General features: G+C 41.9%; 1 protein-coding gene across 1 annotated transcript in view; it reads left to right on the forward strand.

Annotated features, from left to right (window-relative positions):
• Positions 1–27,062, forward strand: part of RAPGEF1 (Rap guanine nucleotide exchange factor 1) — a 2,911,094-nt gene that overhangs the window by 905,751 nt on the left and 1,978,281 nt on the right. The window contains exon 4 of the mRNA XM_044058589.1: positions 26,891–27,047. Coding sequence (XP_043914524.1) covers positions 26,891–27,047 — 157 coding nt within the window. The remainder of the gene's footprint in view (positions 1–26,890; positions 27,048–27,062) is intronic.

A 27,062-nucleotide genomic window follows, 5' to 3' on the forward strand; every position in this document is an offset into this window, starting at 1 on the left:
TTTGTGCCAGGGTCCCAGATCCCTTGGTATGAAGGTGGACACACTATTTTTTTCTTGGAAGGGGGATGTCTTTCTCTGCATTGCCCCCTTGCCACGTCACAAAGGGTCCTGGTGAAAATCCAGCAGGAGCAACCAAAAATTCTTCCTCTGCATGAGCTTTGGTACTTCCCCTCATTTTATGAATACTGCAGCATATGAGTAGAAAGACCTAGAATAGTTGTGTAAATCTTAATATAACCATAGATGTCCTTCTGTTCTATATGCTGCAGTATTACCCCCCCCCCCCGCTTGTCCTCCTGATGCTTGCCTTTCTTCTGGTAGCATGATTTCCTCTCCTAGGATCAGGCTCGTGCTTTTGCGGCATTCAGTTCTAAGGTTGGTACATGCTGATGTCCGCTTTTTACCTGACGTACGTTGCTGATGTGTGGCGTCGCATGTACACCATAGTAACAATAGACTTTGGTATACTGGTCGGATGTACAAGTCAGACGGTGGTGGACTCTCTCATGTTATGAATACTGCAGCATATAGAACAGAGGGACGTCTAAGGTTATGGTAAGATTTTACACAACTATTTTTTTCTTTTATTATTAAACATATTTAAACTGTTCATTGTGGCTGGTCCTTTTTAGAAAATATTTAAGCTTTGAGAGTATTTGCACATATTTACTTGGTGATAACTTTAGCCACTCCTGAAAGACTTGCTGTTTGGTTAACATTACCATTTGTATTAATAACTTCACTCACCATAATTGGATACCCTTTTAAGAGCCTTATAGTAAATGACTGGTGGCAGTGAATTTACCTTATAGTCTGGGCAAAGTTGGTAGAGTGGGTAGTCTATGCCAGCCTTTCCCACGTGTGTGTGTGTGTGTGTGTGTGTGTGTGTCTGAGTGAAAAAATTAAATGTGTGTGTGTCAGCTACTTGGGGCATGGACATGAAGCACTGGAGCCTTACTGGGGACCTGGGGAGAGGCAGATAGAGACAACCAGTCCCCGAGCTGTCTGTGTGCTCTTAAGAGAAATTGTGCTTGATACAGAGAGGTCTGCATCTGGAAATGCTGAGTGTATCCATTTCTATTCCATGTGCGTGTTCCTCTCCAGTGTTAGTGGTGAGCTGACCAAGACAGCTAGGCCTTCTGGAGTGGCCCACACAGTGTCGTCAAATAAATATAAGTACTCTCAAAGGTTAGATACTTTCTACAGGGACCAGCCAAAATAAAAGTTTTAAATATATTTAATAATAAATAATAAAAATACATGAAAATACTGAGTACATATTCACAGCAAACCACAGAGTTTAGATCACAGGAAATATTGAAAAGACCATTGATGGGCAGGTTCAGACAAATAAAGAAAAACAGTATCTGAACTACGTCACTATATTCTGACTAATCTAAAAGAATTACTGTTTCCTATTTAGGTTTGTTACTACCGCAAGGCAAGATGCTGTGGGTTGAGGTCTTTCTAGTCAGGTTCCCCAAAACAGAATACTCTGTACTCTGAGATTTCTCTCTGTAATGTCTAAAATACAATTTCCAAGAGAGTTGGCAGAATGGTCTCATCTGGTCACCTTGTGACTGTAGGTTCTCACAGTATTCCCCTTTGAAGCTTAGAAGGAATTAGCATAGATGGCTACAATACACATCTAAATGTTTATGGCAATGCCTGGGCCTTCCCCTCTTTTTACTGAGCTAATGAACAAAGGCTTTTTCCCAGGCCTAGTGTCTGTGTTCCTATTCAGCATAGTGGTATGCCGTTTTAATGGTTTAACAGCTCGTTTATATTTCTCTTATTTTTTAAGTAAGCTAGCTGGTACATTTTAACACACGCAAACCTTATAAATACATTTTCAGCACAAGCATTGGTACAAATCAGTTTGATATACAAATGACATACAGTTCTAATACCTTTGTAACACAAGCATCTTGTATAAATCAGTTAGATATTCAAAGGACATGTCATTCTTTACAAAACTCCCGCTGGCTGTGCTGGCACTTGCCCATATCATCGTAGATGCATGTTTAGTTGCAGCGTGCAGATCATTGGTGAAGATATTAAACAGCAGAGGACATAATATTGAGCCGTGGGGACTCTAGCTGTTACAGGGAAAAAGGTGGAGTTGTCAATATCCTGTTTGAGAGGTATCTATGAAACCACGATAAGGATAATGATGATGAAACTAGATCTAATGGAGATAATTTAAGTACTAGTTTCAGATGCCTTAGACATATGCAGGAGTATTGCTAAGACTGAGTCACCATTATTCCTACTGTGGTTGACTGTAGAGATAATGTTTAGAAGTGAAGTTGTGGTGCTGTGGTACGAGTGGAAGCCAGGCTGCATTGGCGTGACAAGGTTGTTGTCAGTAATAAAGTAGAGGACTTCTCTATGAATACACTTTTCTTTGTTTGACAGAGAGTATAAGATGGCTGTAGGACTGTAGTTTCAAATGTCATTGGGTTTTCTTGTTTTGTGCAGAGATTAAGTTATATGATTTTTTTTTCCAAAATGGGGAATTTGTTAATTTGACATAGTTATTAGTATTGACACTGGGTGGGATAATGCTTCTGCTGCTATGGTGGTTTAATATATTCAGCTGGTATTTGTTCTGGGGCCAGGATGGTCTATTTCAGTTTGAGGAGTAACTTCTCGATTTTAGCAGGAGATACTGGTTGGAAAGGAAAGATGTTTTGGCTGCTTTGTGGTTTTATGAGTGAGTAGTGGTAGGGTGGTTAATATGAGAGGTAACTGTATAAATGAGTGTTGAATTGGTTAGTGATGTGACTTGTTTGGCTAGTTAAACATGGGGTGGGCTAGATTTAGATGATTTATGGCTGACCAGAAAGCTTTAGGGTTAGTTCGGTTCTCAGTTTTTAGTCTAGTATGGTAGTTCCTTTTTTTCAGTTCTAATCTTGTTTTTAGTACTTTGTATAACTGAAGACTGCATATAGCACTATACTTCCTCCATGTTTTTCATGCATTGTCTCATTTTTTCATTAATTGTTTGGTATCTTTAAATAGGCAGGAAGCAGGCTTGATCTCAATTCCTTTAGTTCTAATGGCAACATGACTATTTGTTATATTCATTAATGTAGAATTAAACAGGACTATGGCTTCATCCAGAAGTAGAAATTTGTAGTACCTTCCAGTTGACTGCTTTCAGACTGGAGATAAATGAGTCAGGATGGAAGGAGGAGAGATTGCAAGCTATTGTATTGGTGTGTTTTTATAAGAATGCTGTCCCTTACAGCGTAGATGGGACATGGATCACTTAAGACATCTGGGAGGGTATCACTGGAGTAGAAGGGCAGAAGACATGTAAGCAGCATTTGTGCCAATTTCTTTTTGTTAAAAGTACAGCTTTTGTCAAGTAAGTTGGAGGTACATGCATACATGGAACAACTGAACTAGAAACTTAGTAAAATTGAATATTGTGATGTTCTTCGTGTTTCACTGTTGCAGTCATCACACTTAGGTTATCTGCCTACAGGTAGCCCTCAGTCGGCCCGAATACTAGAGTCTTGGGATTTCTGCATCGGACGCTGTCGCTTCTTCTATGACTTCACGTCGGGGGTATAAAACAGACAGCCGATGCCATTACATCAGTCTTGCTTGCCAAGGAGGCACCCGAAGCGGAAGCAGTTCGCAAGTGCCGGTTGGCCGCTACCTGAAATTTTTGTTTTGGAGTTTCAAAACCTGAAGTCTTTTAAAGTGAAGTACCCCATTGGGGATCCTTTTTTCTTGCTCTAACCAATGTCAAAGAAAGTTAACAGTTATCTTGCCTGTGGAAAGCAAATACCTCACAGAGATTTTCATTCTTACTGCGTCATATCTTTAGGCCCAGACCACAATGTCCCTTGCTGGCGGTTTTCTGCCTTATTTAACACCCAAACCATTTGTCATCAGGCAATCTTTGTCGGTAAATTCTTTCACTCTTTTTCTCCATATTCTGAAATGGCTTCGATAACCCATCCGACTACCAGTCTTCCAAAAAAGTAAAGACAGACAAACCACATAGGTCCAAAACTGCCAATGACGCTTCCGTTAAGTTAGTCAGCAGTTCGCCGGTACTCAGTGAGGTGCCTTTGCAGCCCCTGATGCCTGCTTCTGTGGATTTGCAGGCCTCTGCTGAGACCCATTCGGAGTTCAGTATGCCGCGAGATGCTTCTTTGACTATGGGACCTATGGGTGTCTCTACCTTGGATGGGTCCAAAGCCGCTGTGCAGGCACCAGCTTCTGAGGGTGTATTCTGACCTACCGATGTTCGAATCAAACCAACAACTTTGTTTTTAGCCAAAACTACCAAGTTTCTTAGGCCCAGAGTGCGACTACCCCTAAAAAACCGACGAACAAAGCACATGCTCAAGCTCACATGCCACAAAAACAAATGCTTAGAATGGCTGAAGACCTGATTACCCTAATTAGGGGAAGCCAGCCTTCCCCTGCTGAGAGACAAAGAATTGAGTTTCCCTCTGAATCTACAGACCAGGTGTCCGATGACTCTGACCCTTCTGATTATCAGGACGTGCCCTTATCAACCTATGAGGATTCAGATGCAGAGGAATCCACTCCCTCTGCCTCCTCCAGAGGATTTTTCTTTTGGTGAAACCTTGCATACTTTGAGCATTTTCGCTGGGAGTGCCAGGACTACCCTCAGTCCAAAAAGAGACTCAGAGAATTTTTACAGTTGCTTCAACACAGGCCTGTAGCTAATACCCCATGTCCTGGATGTTATAGATGTCTTCATGGAATCCAGTCTTAATCCAGACACTTTACCCCCCAGCACCTAGGAAACCTGTCAGGTACTACATAGTACCTGATTCTCACACATTTCTCTTCAAGAATCCTACTGCTGATCCAGAGACCATTTCCCAGGGACCTAAAGGTATTAAGGCTACTATGGCCAAAAACCCTACCCCTTCAGACAGGGATTCCAGAGCTTTAGACAGATTGGGGCAAGAAGGTATATATCTCTGCAACTCTTGCCATCAGGGCATTGAATTGCCAGTTTCTCATGTTGAAGTACCAGCAACATATTATGGAACTAATTAAACAAACAATGGAGAAGGTAAATATATCTCCTTTTAGCATACTTCTTTGCCATTTGGGCCTTTGACTCAATGCTATAAATGCTGTAAATGAAGCTAGCGCACTTTAGTGTGTAGCCTACAGAAACAATTTGCAACAATTAGTAACTTAAAGTGCAATAAACAGTGTAAAATGCAGAAATCACTTAAAGTAGCAGTAAAACAGGCGAAATGCAGTCGCTAGCTTAATAACAGTGGGAAAGCCACAAAAATACTTACATCTGGTAGAAAGTCACTCTTTTAGCTCTCTGCTGCTTGGATCACTCTGCAGGCCACCACGAGGATCTGTGCAGAGTTGGTACAAGCTGGAAAACGCGCGTTTAGCGTGTTTTATAGCAGGGTGCTGAAAGGAGCAAGGAATTGGCCCAAACCGACCAATAGACTACTAGTTTCTGGCTGAAACTTCACCAATTCGGACAAAAAGGCTGCTCAGTGCTTCCCACTCCCACTGGTAAGCAAAGAAACTTCCCTCCTTCCTAATAAGGCAATGGATCAGTAACAGGAACTAAAAACAAAGCCCAGGGATCAGCAACTCTGAAACTGGACTACTCTAGTTCAGTGGGTGGGAAAACAAGAGATTTTTTTTTTTTTTACAGAGACAAGGAAAAAAACAGACAGTAAATACTATAAATGCTTTTTAAGTGGCTAGCACACTTGAGTGTGTTAGCCTACAGGTAAAATTAAGCAACAAATAACTTTTTAAGAGTGCAAAACAGTTAATCAACACAAAAACAGTTTAAATAGAATGCAGAGCTGTATAAACAGGCTAAGATGCAGTTGCTAAGCAGTAAATATTCAAAAAGCCAGAAAAAATACTTAAATCAGTTATAGCAAATACAGTTATAACAAATGCTCTGAAATATACTGTATATTTCCAATATGTTTGAGAAGGACAGTCAGAACACAAGAAGGTTCAGGTAGAAAAAGAAAAAAAGTTTTGTTTTACTTTTTGAAAAGGTAAAAAGGAGGAACAGAAGGCCTTATCAAATGTTCTCTCTGTATTAAGAAGAATGAGCTAATGACACTAGACTGGGAGGTGTGTCACAGTAGGGGCGGGCAACTGCAAAGCCACCAAGTATAAGAGCAAGACACCAACAGGGAGGGAGGGTGCACAAGCTATGAAAGTTTTTAAACAGAAAAAGATTTCTGAAGATTCTGAATAGACAAAGTGCTTTATATATATTAAATTATAAAAACAGTAATCTGTTAAAATAATCAAAAGATACTTATATTTTGTAGCTCAGTTGCGGTCAAACAACTTCTCCTTGATTCAGAATGCGGTGGCAGACACACTCAACAGGTTCATGACTCAATCCCATGAATGGATGTTGCACAGGGATGTGTTTATGGACATGGTCCATCGATGGGGTATACCTCAGGTGGATCTCTTTGCCTACCCCATAAACAGACAACTTCCCAAGTTTTGTGCCAGGGTCCCAGATCCCTTGGTATGAAGGTTGGACACACTATTTTTTTCTTGGAGGGGGGATGTCTTTCTCTGCATTGCCCCCTTGCCACGTCACAAAGGGTCCTGGTGAAAATCCAGCAGGAGCAACCAAAAATTCTTCCTCTGCATGAGCTTTGGTACTTCCCCTCATTTTATGAATACTGCAGCATATGAGTAGAAAGACCTAGAATAGTTGTGTAAATCTTAATATAACCATAGATGTCCTTCTGTTCTATATGCTGCAGTATTACCCCCCCCCCCCCCTGCTTGTCCTCCTGATGCTTGCCTTTCTTCTGGTAGCATGATTTCCTCTCCTAGGATCAGGCTCGTGCTTTTGCGGCATTCAGTTCTAAGGTTGGTACATGCTGATGTCCGCTTTTTACCTGACGTACGTTGCTGATGTGTGGCGTCGCATGTACACCATAGTAACAATAGACTTTGGTATACTGGTCGTATGTACAGGTCAGACGGTGGTGGACTCTCTCGTGTTATGAATACTGCAGCATATAGAACAGAGGGACGTCTAAGGTTATGGTAAGATTTTACACAACTATTTTTTTCTTTTATTATTAAACATATTTAAACTGTTCATTGTGGCTGGTCCTTTTTAGAAAATATTTAAGCTTTGAGAGTATTTGCACATATTTACTTGGTGATAACTTTAGCCACTCCTGAAAGACTTGCTGTTTGGTTAACATTACCATTTGTATTAATAACTTCACTCACCATAATTGGATACCCTTTTAAGAGCCTTATAGTAAATGACTGGTGGCAGTGAATTTACCTTATAGTCTGGGCAAAGTTGGTAGAGTGGGTAGTCTATGCCAGCCTTTCCCACGTGTGTGTGTGTGTGTGTGTGTCTGAGTGAAAAAATTAAATGTGTGTGTGTCAGCTACTTGGGGCATGGACATGAAGCACTGGAGCCTTACTGGGGACCTGGAGAGAGGCAGATAGAGACAACCAGTCCCCGAGCTGTCTGTGTGCTCTTAAGAGAAATTGTGCTCGATGCAGAGAGGTCTGCATCTGGAAATGCTGAGTGTATCCATTTCTATTCCAAGTGCGTGTTCCTCTCCAGTGTTAGTGGTGAGCTGACCAAGACAGCTAGGCCTTCTGGAGTGGCCCACACAGTGTCGTCAAATAAATATAAGTACTCTCAAAGGTTAGATACTTTCTACAGGGACCAGCCAAAATAAAAGTTTTAAATATATTTAATAATAAATAATAAAAATACATGAAAATACTGAGTACATATTCACAGCAAACCACAGAGTTTAGATCACAGGAAATATTGAAAAGACCATTGATGGGCAGGTTCAGACAAATAAAGAAAAACAGTATCTGAACTACGCGTCACTATATTCCTGACTAATCTAAAAGAATTACTGTTTCCTATTTAGGTTTGTTACTACCGCAAGGCAAGATGCTGTGGGTTGAGGTCTTTCTAGTCAGGTTCCCCAAAACAGAATACTCTGTACTCTGGGATTTCTCTCTGTAATGTCTAAAATACAATTTCCAAGAGAGTTGGCAGAATGGTCTCATCTGGTCACCTTGTGACTGTAGGTTCTCACAGTATTCCCCTTTGAAGCTTAGAAGGAATTAGCATAGATGGCTACAATACACATCTAAATGTTTATGGCAATGCCTGGGCCTTCCCCTCTTTTTACTGAGCTAATGAACAAAGGCTTTTTCCCAGGCCTAGTGTCTGTGTTCCTATTCAGCATAGTGGTATGCCGTTTTAATGGTTTAACAGCTCGTTTATATTTCTCTTATTTTTTAAGTAAGCTAGCTGGTACATTTTAACACACGCAAACCTTATAAATACATTTTCAGCACAAGCATTGGTACAAATCAGTTTGATATACAAATGACATACAGTTCTAATACCTTTGTAACACAAGCATCTTGTATAAATCAGTTAGATATTCAAAGGACATGTCATTCTTTACAAAACTCCCGCTGGCTGTGCTGGCACTTGCCCATATCATCAATAGATGCATGTTTAGTTGCAGCGTGCAGATCATTGGTGAAGATATTAAACAGCAGAGGACATAATATTGAGCCGTGGGGACTCTAGCTGTTACAGGGAAAAAGGTGGAGTTGTCAATATCCTGTTTGAGAGGTATCTATGAAACCACGATAAGGATAATGATGATGAGACTAGATCTAATGGAGATAATTTAAGTACTAGTTTCAGATGCCTTAGACATATGCAGGAGTATTGCTAAGACTGAGTCACCGTTATTCCTACTGTGGTTGACTGTAGAGATAATGTTTAGAAGTGAAGTTGTGGTGCTGTGGTATGAGTGGAAGCCAGGCTGCATTGGCGTGACAAGGTTGTTGTCAGTAATAAAGTAGAGGACTTCTCTATGAATACACTTTTCTTATTTGTTTGACAGAGAGTATAAGATGGCTGTAGGACTGTAGTTTCAAATGTCATTGGGTTTTCTTGTTTTGTGCAGAGATTAAGTTATATGATTTTTTTTTCCAAAATGGGGAATTTGTTAATTTGACATATTTATTAGTATTGACACTGGGTGGGATAATGCTTCTGCTGCTATGGTGGTTTAATATATTCAGCTGGTATTTGTTCTGGGGCCAGGATGGTCTATTTCAGTTTGAGGAGTAACTTCTCGATTTTAGCAGGAGATACTGGTTGGAAAGGAAAGATGTTTTGGCTGCCTTGTGGTTTTATGAGTGAGTAGTGGTAGGGTGGTTAATAAGAGAGGTAACTGTATAAATGAGTGTTGAATTGGTTAGTGATGTGACTTGTTTGGCTAGTTAAACATGGGGTGGGCTAGATTTAGATGATTTATGGCTGACCAGAAAGCTTTAGGGTTAGTTCGGTTCTCAGTTTGTAGTCTAGTATGGTAGTTCCTTTTTTTCAGTTCTAATCTTGTTTTTAGTACTTTGTATAACTGAAGACTGCATATAGCACTATACTTCCTCCATGTTTTTCATGCATTGTCTCATTTTTTCATTAATTGTTTGGTATCTTTAAATAGGCAGGAAGCAGGCTTGATCTCAATTCCTTTAGTTCTAATGGCAAGACTATTTGTTATATTCATTAATGTAGAATTAAACAGGACTATGGCTTCATCCAGAAGTAGAAATTTGTAGTACCTTCCAGTTGACTGCTTTCAGACTGGAGATAAATGAGTCAGGATGGAAGGAGGAGAGATTGCAAGCTATTGTATTGGTGTGTTTTTATAAGAATGCTGTCCCTTACAGCGTAGATGGGACATGGATCACTTAAGACATCTGGGAGGGTATCACTGGAGTAGAAGGGCAGAAGACATGTAAGCAGCATTTGTGCCAATTTCTTTTTGTTAAAAGTACAGCTTTTGTCAAGTAAGTTGGAGGTACATGCATACATGGAACAACTGAACTAGAAACTTAGTAAAATTGAATATTGTGATGTTCTTCGCGTTTCACTGTTGCAGTCATCACACTTAGGTTATCTGCCTGCAGGTAGCCCTCAGTCGGCCCGAATACTAGAGTCTTGGGATTTCTGCATCGGACGCTGTCGCTTCTTCTATGACGTCACGTCGGGGGTATAAAACAGACAGCCGATGCCATTACATCAGTCTTTCTTGCCAAGGAGGCACCCGAAGCAGAAGCAGTTCGCAAGTGCCGGTTGGCCGCTACCTGAAATTTTTGTTTTGGAGTTTCAAAACCTGAAGTCTTTTAAAGTGAAGTACCCCATTGGGGATCCTTTTTTCTTGCTCTAACCAATGTCAAAGAAAGTTAACAGTTATCTTGCCTGTGGAAAGCAAATACCTCACAGAGATTTTCATTCTTACTGCGTCATATCTTTAGGCCCAGACCACAATGTCCCTTGCTGGTGGTTTTCTGCCTTATTTAACACCCAAACCATTTGTCATCAGGCAATCTTTGTCGGTAAATTCTTTCACTCTTTTTCTCCATATTCTGAAATGGCTTCGATAACCCATCCGACTACCAGTATTCCAAAAAAGTAAAGACAGACAGACCACATAGGTCCAAAACTGCCAATGACGCTTCCGTTAAGTTAGTCAGCAGTTCGCCGGTACTCAGTGAGGTGCCTTTGCAGCCCCTGATGCCTGCTTCTGTGGATTTGCAGGCCTCTGCTGAGACCCATTCGGAGTTCAGTATGCCGCGAGATGCTTCTTTGACTATGGAACCTATGGATGTCTCTACCTTGGATGGGTCCAAAGCCGCTGTGCAGGCACCAGCTTCTGAGGGTGTATTCTGACCTACCGATGTTCGAATCAAACCAACAACTTTGTTTTTAGCCAAAACTACCAAGTTTCTTAGGCCCAGAGTACGCACTACCCCTAAACAACCGACGACCAAAGCACATGCTCAAGCTCACATGCCACAAAAACAAATGCTTAGAATGGCTGAAGACCTGATTACCCTAATTAGGGGAAGCCAGCCTTCCCCTGCTGAGAGACAAAGAATTGAGTTTCCCTCTGAATCTACAGACCAGGTGTCCGATGACTCTGACCCTTCTGATTATCAGGACGTGCCCTTATCAACCTATGAGGATTCAGATGCAGAGGAATCCATTCCCTCTGCCTCCCCTCCAGAGGATTTTTCTTTTGGTGAAACCTTGCATACTTTGAGAGCATTTTCGCTGGGAGTGCCAGGACTACCCTCAGTCCAAAAAGAGACTCAGAGAATTTTTAGAGTTGCTTCAACACAGGCCTGTAGCTAATACCCCATGTCCTGGATGTTATAGATGTCTTCATGGAATCCAGTCTTAATCCAGACACTTTACCCCCCAGCACCTAGGAAACCTGTCAGGTACTACATAGTACCGGATTCTCACATTTCTCTTCAAGAATCCTACTGCGGATCCAGAGACCATTTCCCAGGGACCTAAAGGTATTAAGGCTACTATGGCCAAAAACCCTACCCCTTCAGACAGGGATTCCAGAGCTTTAGACAGATTGGGGCAAGAAGGTATATATCTCTGCAACTCTTGCCATCAGGGCATTGAATTGCCAGTTTCACATGTTGAAGTACCAGCAACATATTATGGAACTAATTAAACAAACAATGGCATTACTTCTAGATTGTGCAGAAAATAAAGAATTACAAGAGTTAATGCATTCTGCAAACCAAGTTAGTAAGCATACTTTGCAGTGTGGGTTTGAACCCTAGAAGCATCTTGCAGGGCTGCAGTCACTGAGTCTGTACTGAGAAAGCATGCTTGGCTGAAGGAACAAAAAATGCCAGATCATGTCAAATCCAAATTACTAGACACTCATTTAAATTAGGACTGCTTGTTTGGCACCAAAGCAGAAAAGGTTCTTAAAAAGATGGAAGAAAAAGCTAAATCTATGCAAACTGTTAAAGAATTCTTACAAAGTGCAGCAACCTAGATTTAATAGGCATTGGCCTTCCAAAAACTGGTCCTTTCCAGCCCCTTCCAGGCCTTCTCAGACGAAATCCAGGGGAAACAGGCCGCCCAGACAAAAGTCTCAGGGTATGCAGAGATCTAAACAATGGAGTGCTCCCACCTCAAAAACAGGGAGTGGTAAGCCGCCCCTTTATGGAAAAAGTTCACAATGACTTTTCAATTATCCTTCCCAGCCCTGCCCAATTACTTGTGCCCCTAGGAGGAAAACTTGCCCTTCATGCAGAAAATTGGATGTCCATTACTCAGGACTGATGGGTCCTAAACATTGTATCCCAGGTGTACAGATTCTGCTTCCATTCACTGCCAACCCCAAGTGGGTTTCCAGACCTTCCTCCAAACCAGTGGGCAAAGGCTCAAAAGCAAGTACTTTCCCTGCTCCATATCAGAGCTATTCACCCTGTTCCAGTTGAACAAAGGGGCAGGGTTTCTACACCAGAGTTTTCCTGGTTCCCAGAAAAGAGTGCTTTTGGAGCCCTATCCTGGATCTATCAATTCTCAACACCTTTCTGGTGGTCCCAAAATTCAAGATGCTTACCCTGCAACAGCTTCTACCTATGCTAGCCAAGGATGCCTGGTTAGTCATTTTAGACTTAAAAGAAGCTTATCTGCACACCCCATAAGGGAATCGTGCAGAAAATGTCTACAATTCAGGGCAGGCTGTATGCACTATCAGATCTCTGCACTTCCCTTTGGCTTATCTACTGCTCCCAGAGTATTCACAAAGTGCCTGGTTCTAGCCATTAGCCATTGCATACTCAGGCAGAGAAATATCCACATTTTTCCATACTTGGACGATTGCCTGATTCAGGTGGACAGTCAAAAATTGCTACTTCAGCACCTGGCATTTGTAAAAAGCCTTCTCACTTCATTGGGGTACACCATCAACGAAAAGAAATCACAACTGGTGCCCAGTCAAAAGATTGTATTCTTGAGAGCAAGCTTGGATACAACTTCCCAGATGGCATTTCTCACTTCAGGAAAACAGGTCTGACAAACTACTTCAAACAAATGGCCACCAGAACCCAGCTGTCTGCAAGGAAAATACTGCAAACCCTAGGGTTCATGGCCTCATGTATTCTGCTAATTCCATATGCAAGACTGCATATGATGACGCTTCAATGGTACTTAAAAAGTCTTTTGTGCCAACATTCTCAGGACCTGTCATTCCAGTCATACCTTGTCTAAGGGCAGAGTTCCTTTGGTGGGCAGAAGCCTGCAACCACAACAAGGGTCTGCTTTTCACTCAACCCCTCGCCGCCCAAACTCTGACAACAGATATATCAGACTATGCATGGGGGGCTCACATGGCAATCAAATGCATTCAGGACCACTGGAGCCCAGGCCAAATTCTCTTGCATGTCAGTCAAAAAGAGATGCTAGCTGTACAGAATTATCTGACAGCCTTCATATACCTAATCCTTCCAGGACAACTGCTTATAAAATCAGACCACACCACAGTTATGTGGTACATAAACAAGCGGGGGGGAACCCATTCTTGCCCACTCTGCAGGTTAGCCATGGCCCTGTGGAACACAGCCTTGAGAAACCAAGTGCATCTACAAGCTCAGTTCCTGCCAGGCAAACAAAATTCACTGGCAGACAACTTAAGCAGAAATCTCCTAGAACCACACGACTAGAAATTGGAGCCCAACACTTTCATCCTTCTAATCCAGAGGTGGGGACACCAGAGGTGGACCTCTTTGCCTCCCCCAAGAACCACCAGTTGAGGAAATTCTGCACCAGGAACCCTCACAGCAGGACCTGGAAGATGGATGCCCTATCCTTCCAATGGGAAAACCTCTCAATTTATGCCTTTCCCCCTCTGTGCCCTTCCTCTCAAAAGTACTACTCAAGATAAAACAGGACAGGCCAAGGGCAATTCTTATTGCCCCAGGCTGGCCACGCCAGCACTGGAACCCACCCTTATGCAGTCTGACAGTGCCACCCTGGCACCTTCACCAAACTCCTACCCTACTGTCTCAGCAGGAGGGACAGATTTTGTATCCACAGTTGCAAACCCTAAACCTTGCAACCTGGCTTATCCCCTGAATACACCACCAGCAACCCTCAGCAAACAGGTGCTGGACGTCATTCTTGAAGCCAGAAGGCCTAGTACTAGGAATGTCTATGCTGAAAAGTGGAAAAGATATTGTTCTTGGAATCAGTCTCAAGGGAAGGACACAGCAGTGCCCTCCTTACCTCTAATCCTGGATTACCTAGCAGCACTACTCCACAGAGGCCTATCCTTTTCCTCCATTAAGATTCATGCCTCTGCCATCTCAGCTCATTACAATACTGAGCCACCTCTATTTTCTTACCCTCTCATCAAACAGTTCCTGGGAGGGGCTAACAACTTAAGGCCCCCTAGGAGAGCACCCCTGCCTGGGACCTTAACTTTGTACTGAAAAAGCTCACGCTGTCATAACTTCAGCAAGAAGAGTGAGTTACAGGCACTAATGGTTGTGGAACCTTTCATTGTTTTCCATGCTGACAGGGTTTCCCTCAGGACTAACCCATCCTTTATGCCTAAGGTGGTGTCCAGTGTGGCTCTAAACCAATCCATCCATTTGCCAGCCTTCTTCTCCTAACCCTCAGAATAAAGGGGAAAGGATCCTGCACTCCTTAGACGTGCACAGATACCTTTCATAAAATCTGACCAGCTGCTAGTCAGCTTTTCTACAGGGGCAGAGGGCAAGGCCATTTCAAAGCAAGCTAGTTCCAAATGGTTAGCACACTACATCCATTTCTGCTACAAGCACCATGGAAAACCTACCCCACAGGGTATTAAACCACATTCCACTAGGGCTACTTCCACCTCTACAGCATTTCTCAGGGGAGTCCTACCAGGGACTTTCTGGAAGCCTCAACCTGGAGTTCTGTACACACCTTCACCAAGCATTACCACTTACCTATTTTTTCTAAATCCAGAGCCGGATTTGCTACAGCAGTCTTACAAAGCCTGCTAGCCAGCCCTAACACTTCTTGACTGCTCTTCCCTTCCTCAGCTTTGGGAATCAACTCAGGTGTGATGAATGCAACAGTGAAACACTAAGAACATAATACAGATACATAATATAGATGTTCGAGTGTATTCACTGTTGCAGTCCTGGTTTCTCTCCCTCCAGCCCCCTATTTTTTCTCTGTCTTTCTACCTCTCCTCTCTGTGGCCATTCTTAATGGCATTGGTATTTATTTTTTACTGATACTAATTTCCTGTTTGGGGGCTCCTGACATTTGGGGCAAGAAAAACTGATGTAATGGTATCGGCTGCCTGTTTTATACCCCTGAAGACATGACGTCATGGAAGAAGTGAGAGCATCTGATGCAGAAATCCTAAGACTCTGGTATTCAGGCCGACTGAGGGCTACCTGCAGGCAGATAACCCAAGTGTGATGACTGCAACAGTGAATACACTCGAATATCTACATTCATGGTAAGTGTACACAACTGTACATTGCTGCTTGTGAGGTTTACTAATTTAAGTAAAGGATCTTTTCTAGAGCCATTTTTTCCTGCAAGTTATTTAGCGTTTTCTTTTTTTTTCCCCCCAGTTTGGGTTCAAATTAGATTTTGCATTGGCATGTGCCAGTGCCAATTACAAGCCTGTCAGCATTTACATCACTAGTTACAAGGTTAGTAGCAGAGTAAATGACATAAAATACTTTATTGGGTTAGCCAGTGTTGGAGTCGGTTAATTATTTGTGTGAGTGGTGGTCAGCACTGGATCACAGTTTCAGCTTTGCTGCTTGGCCGGTATATCTGAAAGCCAGAGAATCTTGCTATCGCAGACAACTGTGAGAGAAAAAGCGAGGGTTTAGCCAAAGACAAATGGGGTTTCTAATATATGGTAGTACTGTGTAATTCAGGGGATATAACTGAATAGAGACAGGAGGTAAGAGTGAATGCGTGAACTAGGCAGTAAGGTAGTGTAAGCATGATTTGTGAATGCCTTCTGAGTAATGAAGTAAACACTTCAGAGGAGCAACTTAGTCAAGATATCAGCACACATGCCTTTGGTTTCTTATGACTAAAATGCAGATGTAGTCACATGAAAAATGCCAGTGTTTACCATGTAGTTCCATTCCTATTCACAATGCAGTAGACTAATGCATGCAGGCTATGAAGCAATTCATTTAAGCTTGTACTGTACTGTTTCCCAAGGTGGGGGTAGAGTAGCAGCTTTTGTATATACAGTCATTAGTAGGATAGACAGCAGATAAAAACATACTGATAAAACAGAGAAAGCATATCAAATAACCAAACAATTTTACACTGCAAGTCCGTTAATATTCAGAGTGTATCAATTTTTAACAAAATATTAAGTTGAAAAGAGTAAAAACTCACACTACTACGCAGTTATATACCATCTGTTAACTGAGAAAACACTAAGCACGCCACCAGCTACTTTAACATCCCTCCATTAACATGAACAAGAGTTGCTAAAACCTAATGCTACTTTGTGCATTCTCTGTGGCTGTAAAAACCACACGTCTTTATTGCCGGGAGTGTAAGGGATGCATGTATTTGGAGCGTGCATCTTTTTAAAAATCATAGGTGGAGATTGGCAGTCTGACAAAGGGCCCTGCTTGTAAGTGGGGGCAGCGCTGCTTGTGGGTACACTATCCATGGATGTCAGTGCTCTCATGCTTTGTGCCCCCCCTAGGTGCTTAAAGGGAAATACACAAGTGATACAGGTTAAAGATAAATTCTAACCCGAACAACTTCTTAGCTTGGATCACAGCAGCGGTCAGGTGATGTGAAAAAGCTGCTAATCTGCACATAATTTATCCTCTTGTGTTATTCAAATGGTAGCAAAATATTTTTAGAAAAGCATGTTCCGTAGTTGATCCCTGTAGAGGCAGTGGTGGCAGAGACTGGCCTGTTACAATGCTGTGGTCAGGTGGCAGTGGCAAAAACTGGCTTCTAGTAAACCTGCTATGGTCATGTGCAAAGAAATGGCTATCAGATTCTTTATCTGCCTATGAAGACAATTGTGGAAGGGACTAGCTTGTGTTGCATGTTTTATTTATTTATTTATTTTTTATTAAAATTTGATAATATAGTAACCTAGAATGGATTACCAATGCTGTAATCCCTATGAATTTTTTGACATGTTATATAGAAATACATTTAAGAAGAAACTGGGGGGAAATGCGTGTATACTCCAACAAAGAAAATGCAAGTTTGGTCCTAAGGCTGGATTTGTTTTGTAAAATAAGAGTCCTTAGAGAGTAGATCTGTTCCATTTCTGTATTATTAGAATAAATTGCTCACTCCAGCCTGTAGAGACACAGTAAATTGTCATCAGAAAATAAGGTATTACCAAGTCTGTCCTCTCGTGGATGTTCTGCTCTTGCTGTTGTAGTCGGTAATCAGTTCTGTCATTCATGTCTAGGGAGCACAATTGAATTTTGCCACATTCCTTCCTTATGGTTCAGCAGTTCTGTCATTCATGTCTAGGGAACACAATTGAATTTTGCCACACTCCTTCCGTATGGTTTATTAAGTGATCTTGGGTTGTAGGTCTGGGAATAATAGGTATGCTAGGTAGAGTCTACGTTTCTGGCCTAGATAGCTTACATGCATTTCTGTTATATATACACTCCTCCCACAGTTTGTATAAAAAAGCATTACAGCTGGTGTATCTGAGCTCTTTTTATGCTGTATGAGTTTTTAAAATAACAATGTATGTGAAAATTAACTACTAAAGTTATATCCTTGATAGTAAACATTTTAAGTATGGAGTGAATAATACTTCATATTTATTTGCCCTTGTAAATGAAGAACATTGGTTCATTACCCATTTGTGGTATTATGCTTTTTATCCACTAGTTTCTCCTTTTTGGATTATTTTTTTAATATATTACTGTTTCTAGACAAGCGTTGTTACCTCACAGCAAGATGTTTTCCTGTTCAGTTCTCGACTGGAGTGCCTTCTGTGTGGAGTCTGCATGTCCTCCCCACGGTCGAGTGGCCTCCGAAAGACATTTATGAATGGGCGTGCCTTCGCTGAAGGTTGGGTGTCGGGCTGGCAACTCGGCACCATAAAAATCGACTGCCAATCATTAGCGGACCAGAGTTCCGCTGTGGCGACCCCTAACCGGGAAAAGCCGAAAAGACATGTTTCTAGTCATTTTCCTTGTGGCAGATTAAACTAATTGCATCACATACTAGAATTTTTTATTTGATTCATTGTTTCCACTGCCAGGAAGCATATTGTGTCCATAAAGCTGCTTTCCACGGGCTCACATCTCTGTGCAGCTCATCTCTTTTGTTTCTTTTAAGTTTGTTGGCTTTGGTCAACGTCAGCAGTTTTTGTCTAATTGGTTTGAGAGTACATAACCCTCTATTTTCATCATTATTTCAGATAAAGGGAGAATCTAGATGACAGTTTATAAGGTCTTGACTTCAGACTTAAGAAATGTAACTTCTTTGAAAAGGAAAGCTGTGTTCTCCAAAAGTTTGTTGGGTTATTAAACCGGAATAAGGGCAGCACAAAAAAGGGGTGCTGATATAGGTATGCAGTTACAAAAAAAGTTTGTCAATTTACAGGCTGCAGTTAAGTGATTATTATTGCTTATCGAAATCTTGTGAATTGTCAGACTCTTGTCTGTGCTGTTTCTGAATAATTGTTTAACTACAGATTAACTGTTGAGTGTTTTTTAATAAAGGTAGAAATGAGTAATTTGGTTTCTATATTAGTAAATGTTCTTGCTTTTTATAAACAGTGATACCGCAATAGGTTTATAAAATGGCACATTTGTTGTTATAGCAACCCAATGACCCATTGCTACAGCGAACATGTTTAAATATCTGTTTTGTTTTTAGTGACGGTCTTGGATCAAAAATAAGCCACCCTGGATTCAGTTTCATTTTACTGAAAGCCTTTATTTAAAATGCTTCACAGTTGTTCTTAACTAATGAACAATTCTTTTTTGTTTGCTGGTAATTACACTGTGTAGCTTTATTCGTTCTGTGAACATTGTTTTATTTGACTAGAAGTTTGTATCATTTTCAGCCAGAATTTAGCTAGTGTACAATGTGTGGCTCTCTGCCTCTCTTGATGAGCTGTGGCATTAGATGACAATGTTTTAAAATGGTAACTTATGCTGCAGTCATCTTTAATTAGATTTCTGTTGGGAGGAGCCAACTGCATTGGCGAAGAGGGATAAAGCTGTGCCTATAACCCAGGTGACCAAAGTTCGATTTCTGTTTCATGCATCAGCAGGAGCAAAGTGGCATGATTTTGCTGGCTTGCCGTGTCTTGGAGAGAGTGTGGGAATACTGCCTTTGGGGGTGGGAGGCACAAGTGTCCTCTGGGGCTGTGTCATTCACAGAAGCTTGTGACCCACCTAGCTGACCATCACATGCCAAATGCTGTGTTTGTTACCAGCATTTGCTACTGGTTATAGCCGCATGAAGAAGAGTTTGAGTAGTGACTCGGGTACTTGATGGAGCTGACAGTAGAGGATGAGTGAGCCTGTCCTGCAGGAGGTGTTTCTTGCCTGGCTTATTGGTGCACTAAGTCAAAGCAGAGGCTTTGCCTATAGCAGTCTGCCAGTACACTTTGTACGTGAGGCATGGACACCAAAGCCTGTGACTGTAACTGTAGTCACCACTCGTATGTGAACAGAGGTGAGGGGAGCAGGTAGTCCCCACAGTAACAAAAGTGGTTCTGTTACTACTGAAGATGTGTGTAGGAACATAATACATGTCCTCAGTTGTTAGGATACAGGCAAGGCCAGAAAACATCCCTCATAGGTTCATAGGTAGGTACTAGGCTATCAGCCCAAGGGCCTAAGTAAGTCTAGCCAACAAAGTTCACTGGCTTACGCCAATCCAAGAAAGTTAATTTCCTGTGCCCCTGTCGAGCAGAGCCACAGAAGTGATCCCCGTGGTGTATTTCCTATTTCCCATCCACTCATCAAGATATTTCTTGAAGATTGTTAATGAGGAACTTTGCTTGACATAGATGGGTAGCCTGTTCCAGAGTATGGGAATTCTCTGGGACAGGAATCTATCCCTCCAGCATGTCCTGTTTATTATGGTGACAAGGTTTAGGTCCATAGAGCATGTAGCTCGGAGGGATTGGGATTTCTTTAGGTGTTGCATGTCCAAAAGCTCTGGGTTTGACATAGTTTTATATGTTAGGAAGAGATCACCTCGGAGTAGGCGATATGCTACCGAGTAAAGCTGGAGTTTTTTGAGACTATCAGTGTAGGGCATCTGTTTGAAGCCAGTAATTCTGTTTGTGAGATACTTCTGTGGCCTTTCCTGCTGCTGCAGATGTCTTGTGAGGTACATTCCAAAAGGGGCATTGTACTCTATAATGGGTCTAATGAGTGTCGAGTAGAGGGGAACAATGACCTCTTTTTTTCCTGGATGAGAACCCTTTTGTGATGAGGTGTGCCATGTAGAAGGGTTTCCTAACTAATTTGGCAATGTGGTTATCAAAGGAGAAACTACTGTCCACCTGGATCCCAAGGTCTCATCACACATTCGGTGTTAAGAAGGCTGCTGCCTATGCGGTAGTTCATGGGTACAGAGTTTTTACCAAAGGAGATAACAGTGCACTTTTTGGCATTGAGCTTGAGGCCATGGCTCTGACACCAGGCATCTGTCTCAGTGAGGCCCCTCTGTAGGATGTTCACATCATTTGGGGACTTGACTGTAGTTCCTAGTTTGCAGTCATCTGCGAACTTCGTTAGTCAGAGGCCTTCTGTGTTAGCCTGTACTTCAGAGAAGTAGATACCAAACAGGAGAGGTCCCAGGACTGAACCCTGTGGTACTCCACTTGTCACTGGTTTGAAGTTACAGTGTGGGTTCTGTCAGTGAGCCAGTTGGCAACCCATCTTGTGACATAGGGATTTATACCTAGTTTAGTGAGTTTAGCTATAATTCCAGAATGGTGGATGGTGTTGAAAGCTTTGGAGAGGTCAGGATAGGCTGTGTGAACCACCTTACCCTCATCTACGGCTTTGGTGACTGCCTCATAGAAGTCGTCCAGGTTCAGGAGGCACGATCTGCCTTTCACAAACCTGAACTGGGTGGGGTCCAGAGTTTGGAAGTTACCAATGTCTTTGTTTATGAATTCCATGATGATACGTTACATGGCCTTGCAGACCAGGCTCGTCAGGCTAATAGGGTGATAGTTCCCAGGATCATTGGTGGCTCCCCCTTTGTGGAGTGGGATAACTGTTGCTGTACGCCATTCAGTGGGCACAAAGCCTGATGTGAGGCTATGATTGAACATGGTGCATAGGTGGGGAGCCAGTTCGTTCTGAAGTTCATGTAAAACGCAGCCTGGGATGTTGTCCGGTCCCATGGATGCTATGTTTTTGGCTTTAGAGAGTGCTGCTTTTACCTGTGAAGTTGTGATTACAGGGACTCTGCATTCTTCCGGTATAGATATGGGCCGTTTAGGGGGTGAGAGGGGGGTAAAGTTATAACTGAACCTATCTGCCAGGATGTTGGCAATATCAGTTGGTTCTGTAATTTTTGTGCCATTGTGCTGTAACTCAGAGCAGATCTGGGTGTTGCCATTGAGATTCTTGACATAGCTATAGAATGCTTTGTGGTTGTCTTTAGAATCTGTGGCAGTCTTGTTTTCATAGCTAGCTTTGGAGGATCTTATAAGGGATCTCAGCTTCTTGCTGAGGCTGACCAGGGAGCTCCTCCACTCATGGGATTTTACTCTCTTTTGCAACAATTTCTTCCTTCTGTTGTAGAGTTTGTTTATGGCAAGGGACCAACAGATTGGCTTACTTTTTTTGGAGGATAGCGTCTTGCTTCTGTTTGGGATACTTCATTCATGGCTACTTTTATGAAGTTCACCTTTGAGCATCTCTTGCCTCTTTATGGTGTTGGGAATATATATCCCATAAAGGGGTAATAAATGGCCTGAATGTCTTGACAAGTCAGCATGTATGGATCAAAACGACTATGGGGGCAGAAGGTTTCTTACACTTTGTAATACTTTAAATTTTAAGGATCCGTCAGGCACTTTCTAGAGCAGCAATTGCCATCATCCTTTTCAAAGATGATATTCTTGTAGTGCTTACCACTGGGATTTATACCATAGAACACCTAATATCCAGACCTAGCATCCTTCCCCCCTCCAGGCCACACACCTTCAACCTAGGGGCATTGACATGTTCCCTAGATTTAAACTGGTGTCCACCTACAGTTCTTTCAGAGTTTCTGTGCCTGCTCCTCCTTGATCTTCTACTCCTCTTAAGAGGCCCGGAGAGCAGGAAGCTTCTGAAGAGGATATGGATTCTGAGGAGTAATGTTTGGCATATTCCTTTAAAATCCCTTCTTTCTTGGATTATGGATCTGAGGAGGACAATTCTATTAGTCCAGACTCCCTCTTGGAGTAACTCTTCTTTGGATGTACTATTTCTTGTATGATGGAATATTTCAAATGGGATTGTTCTCAGGTTTTGATATTTGAGAGTTATCATGAGCTCCTCCAGATGGAGTCTCCTAAGCCCTTAGCTGTCTCTTCTGTCTTAGCAGCCCTTGTAGATACCTTTTCAGCAGCCTCTGTGGCTACTGATTCTCAACCTCCAACCCCTAAGAAACCGGTTTGATTTACAAGGTTCACAAACTAAAAAAGCAACAAAACCACAAACTGAAGTAAAAGCCACAAAAGCTCAATGGCTTACAAACCCTGGTCTGTTCAGAACAAGAAGATGCAAATTTCCAAAAAATGCTGTATAATAGGTGGGACCATTAAAAACCTCTTTACTAAAAATTGCTTAAAATAAGATGAGTACTTTTGTTTTGTTTCACCACAAAACTTCATCAGATAAATCCAAGGAAGTAGGCCAAGAATTTATTTAAGACGTCATTCCTTAGCAGCCAATCAAAGTGTCAAAATTGAGCCAGCCCCCCCCCCCTTAATGGCAGACTTGCAATATCTTCTTAAAGCCTTTAATTTTAACAGTCTGGAAATGGAAATACATTCATTAATGCCTGGCCAAACATCAGCTTGAAACACCAGGTACCAAAATACTTCTGTTCTTTCTAGAAATAAGTGCCATGGGCCTCCTCTAGCCCCTTGGTGAAGCTGCTCGACAACCACAACTTAACAATTATGGTCATAGAATTCTGTTGCATGTTTAGCCAGGGTATACTTGATTTTTACCTTTTTGTATATCATAAAGATGTTCATACATCCTTTATTTTGAGACACGTTCAGTCTTTCCAATGTAAAATGATGGACATACCTGACAAAGAGCAGAGTAAACCACACCTTTGCTGTTAGTCGCATTTTCCTCTAACCTGAACATTTTTTTTTTATCCAAAAAGAGTCACCCACTTGGATCCACTTGCAGAAAGAGCATTGCCCACATTTGTTCATTCTACAGACGTTACTGGTTACATTGTGATTAAGTGTTGTACCTTCCAACATAAGTTCTTCCCTCTTCTGAAAACCACCAAAGGCCATTCTGGACGTAGTTGTAGAAGTTCCCTGTTTTCTTTAAATAAATCCCAATTCTTAAGTATCCATCGTATAGTCTTTGTTAATTCCGTAATAAAGGTGCTTCCCAGATCGTCAGTTCCATTGTTGTCTTCTTCATCAGTTTCAGTGATAACAGCACCATTGTTATTTATTATACAGCATTTTTTTGAGACTTGCATCTTGTTGTTCTGAGCTTTTGTGGCTTTTACTTCAGTTTGCGATTTTACAAGGTACCCGATGATTGCAAGTTCTTGTACAAATGCCTTTCTACTGATCCTGTAGTGTTTGTCTCTTCTCATAAATCTTCTAAACTTTTGCCATCTACTAAACTACTTCCTTCAGATAGGGAAAGTAGGGCTGTGGAACATTTAGGCAAAAATGTATACACTGATGCCACCCTGGCGTTTCGGGCTATTAATTACCAGACTCGTATGACCCAGGTATGTTCTAGCCCTTCTGTCTCAAGCTTCTTGGACAATCTCAGGCCAAATGTGTAGATCAGTTGCAAATATCTGGTAATAGCCAATACACAGAAATGTCTTTCTCAAGATTTTCATAGGTGAGGTATCCCAGAGATCGTTCTTTTTGCTTTTCCAGCCAACAAACAGTTGGGAAAGTACTGCTTAAGAGCTCTGCAAAAGCACTATGCAGTGGATTCTACCTATTTCCAGTAGATTGTGTCTGCATATGTTGTTCAGTCCCCTTACCCCCTACCATGATGCAGAAAGCAAGGGAAGAGAAGCCCAGAATGTTTTAACAGCATCCATTTGTCCCAGGTGGCATTGATTCTCCCTTTTCTTCCAGATATCTAGTGGAAACCTTTCACGTTCCCTGTGTAACTGGACCTCCTAACTCAGGACATGGTCCCTTCGTACACCTCAGCCTGACGACTTAGGAGATTTCATCTTGATGCTCTAAAACCACCACTTTTACCTCTGGATGTATTGATCCTCATAAAGGAGGCCAGGAGGCCTGCTGCCAAGACATCTTACCTGGATAAATGGAAGAGATTTTTGATTTGGTGCCACTTAATGTCAGAACCAGTACCTGTCTGAACTGTTTAATTCAGGCTAATCTTATGCATCACTGAACTGCACCTCCAGGCCATCTCAGTCTGTGCATCAGTGGAGCCTCCCCTCACTTTGTGCAAGCATTGAAACCCTCCTTAAGGGAGTCCCGCATTTCAGACTACTTACTAAAGTAGTTGTCTGTCCATGCGACCTGAATTTTCAGCTGGAAAACTTTAGTCCATCTTTGAACCTGCTGCTTCTGTACCACATAACATTCTGGACTTGGAAGATTGCGTTTTTGGGGGGCTATGACTTCAGGTAGAAGGGTGTCATAACTGCAGGCCCTTTCTAGTTTTCCCAGAGGTAAGGTCAGTCTTGGAACAAATCCATTCTAGTAGGCGATTAATTTGCTCTGTAATGAAGTCATGCAGCTGTCCTTTTTCCTAATCCCCAAAACAAAAGTGAGAGAACACTTATCTTTAGATGTCCACAGGAACTGAGATACCTTTTAGACAAAACCAAGGATACCAGAACTATAAACCATTTTTTTGTCTCCTTTGCAGATTTTAAAGACAAAACCACTATCTAAAAACACTGCAAGAGTCTAGCTTTTTGTCATCACTTTTTCTGCTACTGTCACTATGGAAAAGGATTAGGAGAGCACACTGTAGCCTGCCTTAGGAGGGTTTGCATTCGGTCCGTTTAGAAAGTTGAGACTGAGTCTTTTCTAAACGTTCCTTCCAGGACAAAGTCTGAGTTTGCTATGGCCAACTGTTACAGATCCTTGTTGCAATACAGTTTTTGCTTCCACCTTCTGCCTTCCCAGGGCTGGGGGCAGGGGGACACCTTTCCCTTTGTATCTAGTCGTCCTTCCTTTTCCATCTCAAAGCCTCAGACCTGGTCATATGTAGATAGACTTCGGGGACCCCAAGTTTTAAGATTCCCTGGTCCAGAACTCTGTTTTGAGATTCCATTTAGGACAGGACCTAGCCTTTGATCCCTAGGGTCTCAAGAAGGGATGAGGTTTCTATTTTGACATTGTTCTAGGCCACAAAGAACTGAAGACGGCACTGGCAGATGCCAGCTTTATCCAAATAATTTGTTGATGTTCCTAAGAGGTGGTCATCCATTCAGCCATGAAAGGGAGGTAATAAGCTCTGCAAGTGTGGCTAGACGCAACACATTTTGCATCAGAAGTCTCAGCACTACCCCAAGCATGATCTAATCAAATAGGCACCATTATGGTAAGTCCTTACACAATTGTACTTTGTTTCCCAGTGACCTGGTGTTACACTAGTACGGTTAACAGTACAACTTGTACTGAATACTTCTGTATGTTAATTTGTGAGGGAGAACATCAGTGGTAATCATCTGACACTTACGTCCTCAGCCTTTGTCCTGGAAGCAACGTTTTATCCATGCTTGGTGCAATCACCCAGCTTCCCATCAACCAGCTGATTTTTCGGAAGATAAGGGATTCTGTTGTAGTATGGCTGTGAAAGGTACTCAGAAAGATAGATGATTGAAGTTTGTCTCTTTTCATATTACATTCTCTCTCTGTCCATTCCCTATGCTGTCTTTCCATATCTGTTTTGTTCTGTAGTCTTGGTACTGTGTTGAAGTTTTAATGCTTTAGTGTTATGTTTGCTCAGATGGTGATTAGCATTGTTGTATGGAGAAGGTCCTAAATGGAGAACTCACAGTGAATGTCAGAATGTGCTGATGGTCACTGAAAGTTCTGGTACCATGTTGTCACCCGCCATGATAGTATGCTTTAGCCTGTTGGCTAGACTATATGTTAATTGGAAGAAAAAGTAATGATGACCAAATGGTTGACAAGCTGCTATGGGGGAAGAAATGAGGCTTGGCAGAACTTGGTAACACCATCACCGGACATTGTGATCTCTCTCAGAGAAGAGGCATCATCTATACTTACTACTCGAAGATGAGTAGGTGATAGAGACTGACCTATTACTTAATTCTGAAGATGAGTAGGTGATAGAGACTGACCTATTACTTCATAATTACGAAGATGAGTAGGTGATAGAGACTGACCTATTACTTTATAAGTTATATTTTGGGGGGAATTTCATATTTCTTTCATCATACGAAAAGGTGTGAGCATAGGAAAGTCTTTTTTCAGTCCCGGGCAGCAGGACAGTCATCATATAACATTGTCCATAAGTCTCAGTCTTTCTGTCTGCACCTTATTACTGCTTAGACATTTTGTAGAGTCGAGAAACAGCCCACTAGGTAGACTGTTACTGCGAAGACAAAAGACACTTCAGTTATGAAGTCTAGGTGAGTATCTCACACAGCTCTTTTCACTTTGAAGTGGCTAGGTGGTTTGAAATGTCTTTAAAATGGATAATATCCCTGCCTAATGTGATAACATGGTTGAAAATAGTATTTACAGAAAAATGCATTGCCCAGTTTTAAAGTAGGTTAAGCGTGTTGGTTTCCTTTCTTCAGTTCAGCTGTTTCCTCCTGCTGTAACCGTGTGTATCAGAGTTTGGCTAATCTGATTCGTTGGTCTGACCAGGTGATGTTAGAGGGCGTGAACCTAGATGACAAAGATGCTGTTGTTGCAGTCACATCAATAATTAAAGCAGTTCTTGATGGAGTCAAGGTAAGGCAATTTATC

The sequence above is a fragment of the Protopterus annectens genome, chromosome 16.part0, assembly GCF_019279795.1.
Source record: "Protopterus annectens isolate FY-2018-M chromosome 16.part0, PAN1.0, whole genome shotgun sequence".
NCBI lineage: Eukaryota > Metazoa > Chordata > Ceratodontiformes > Protopteridae > Protopterus > Protopterus annectens.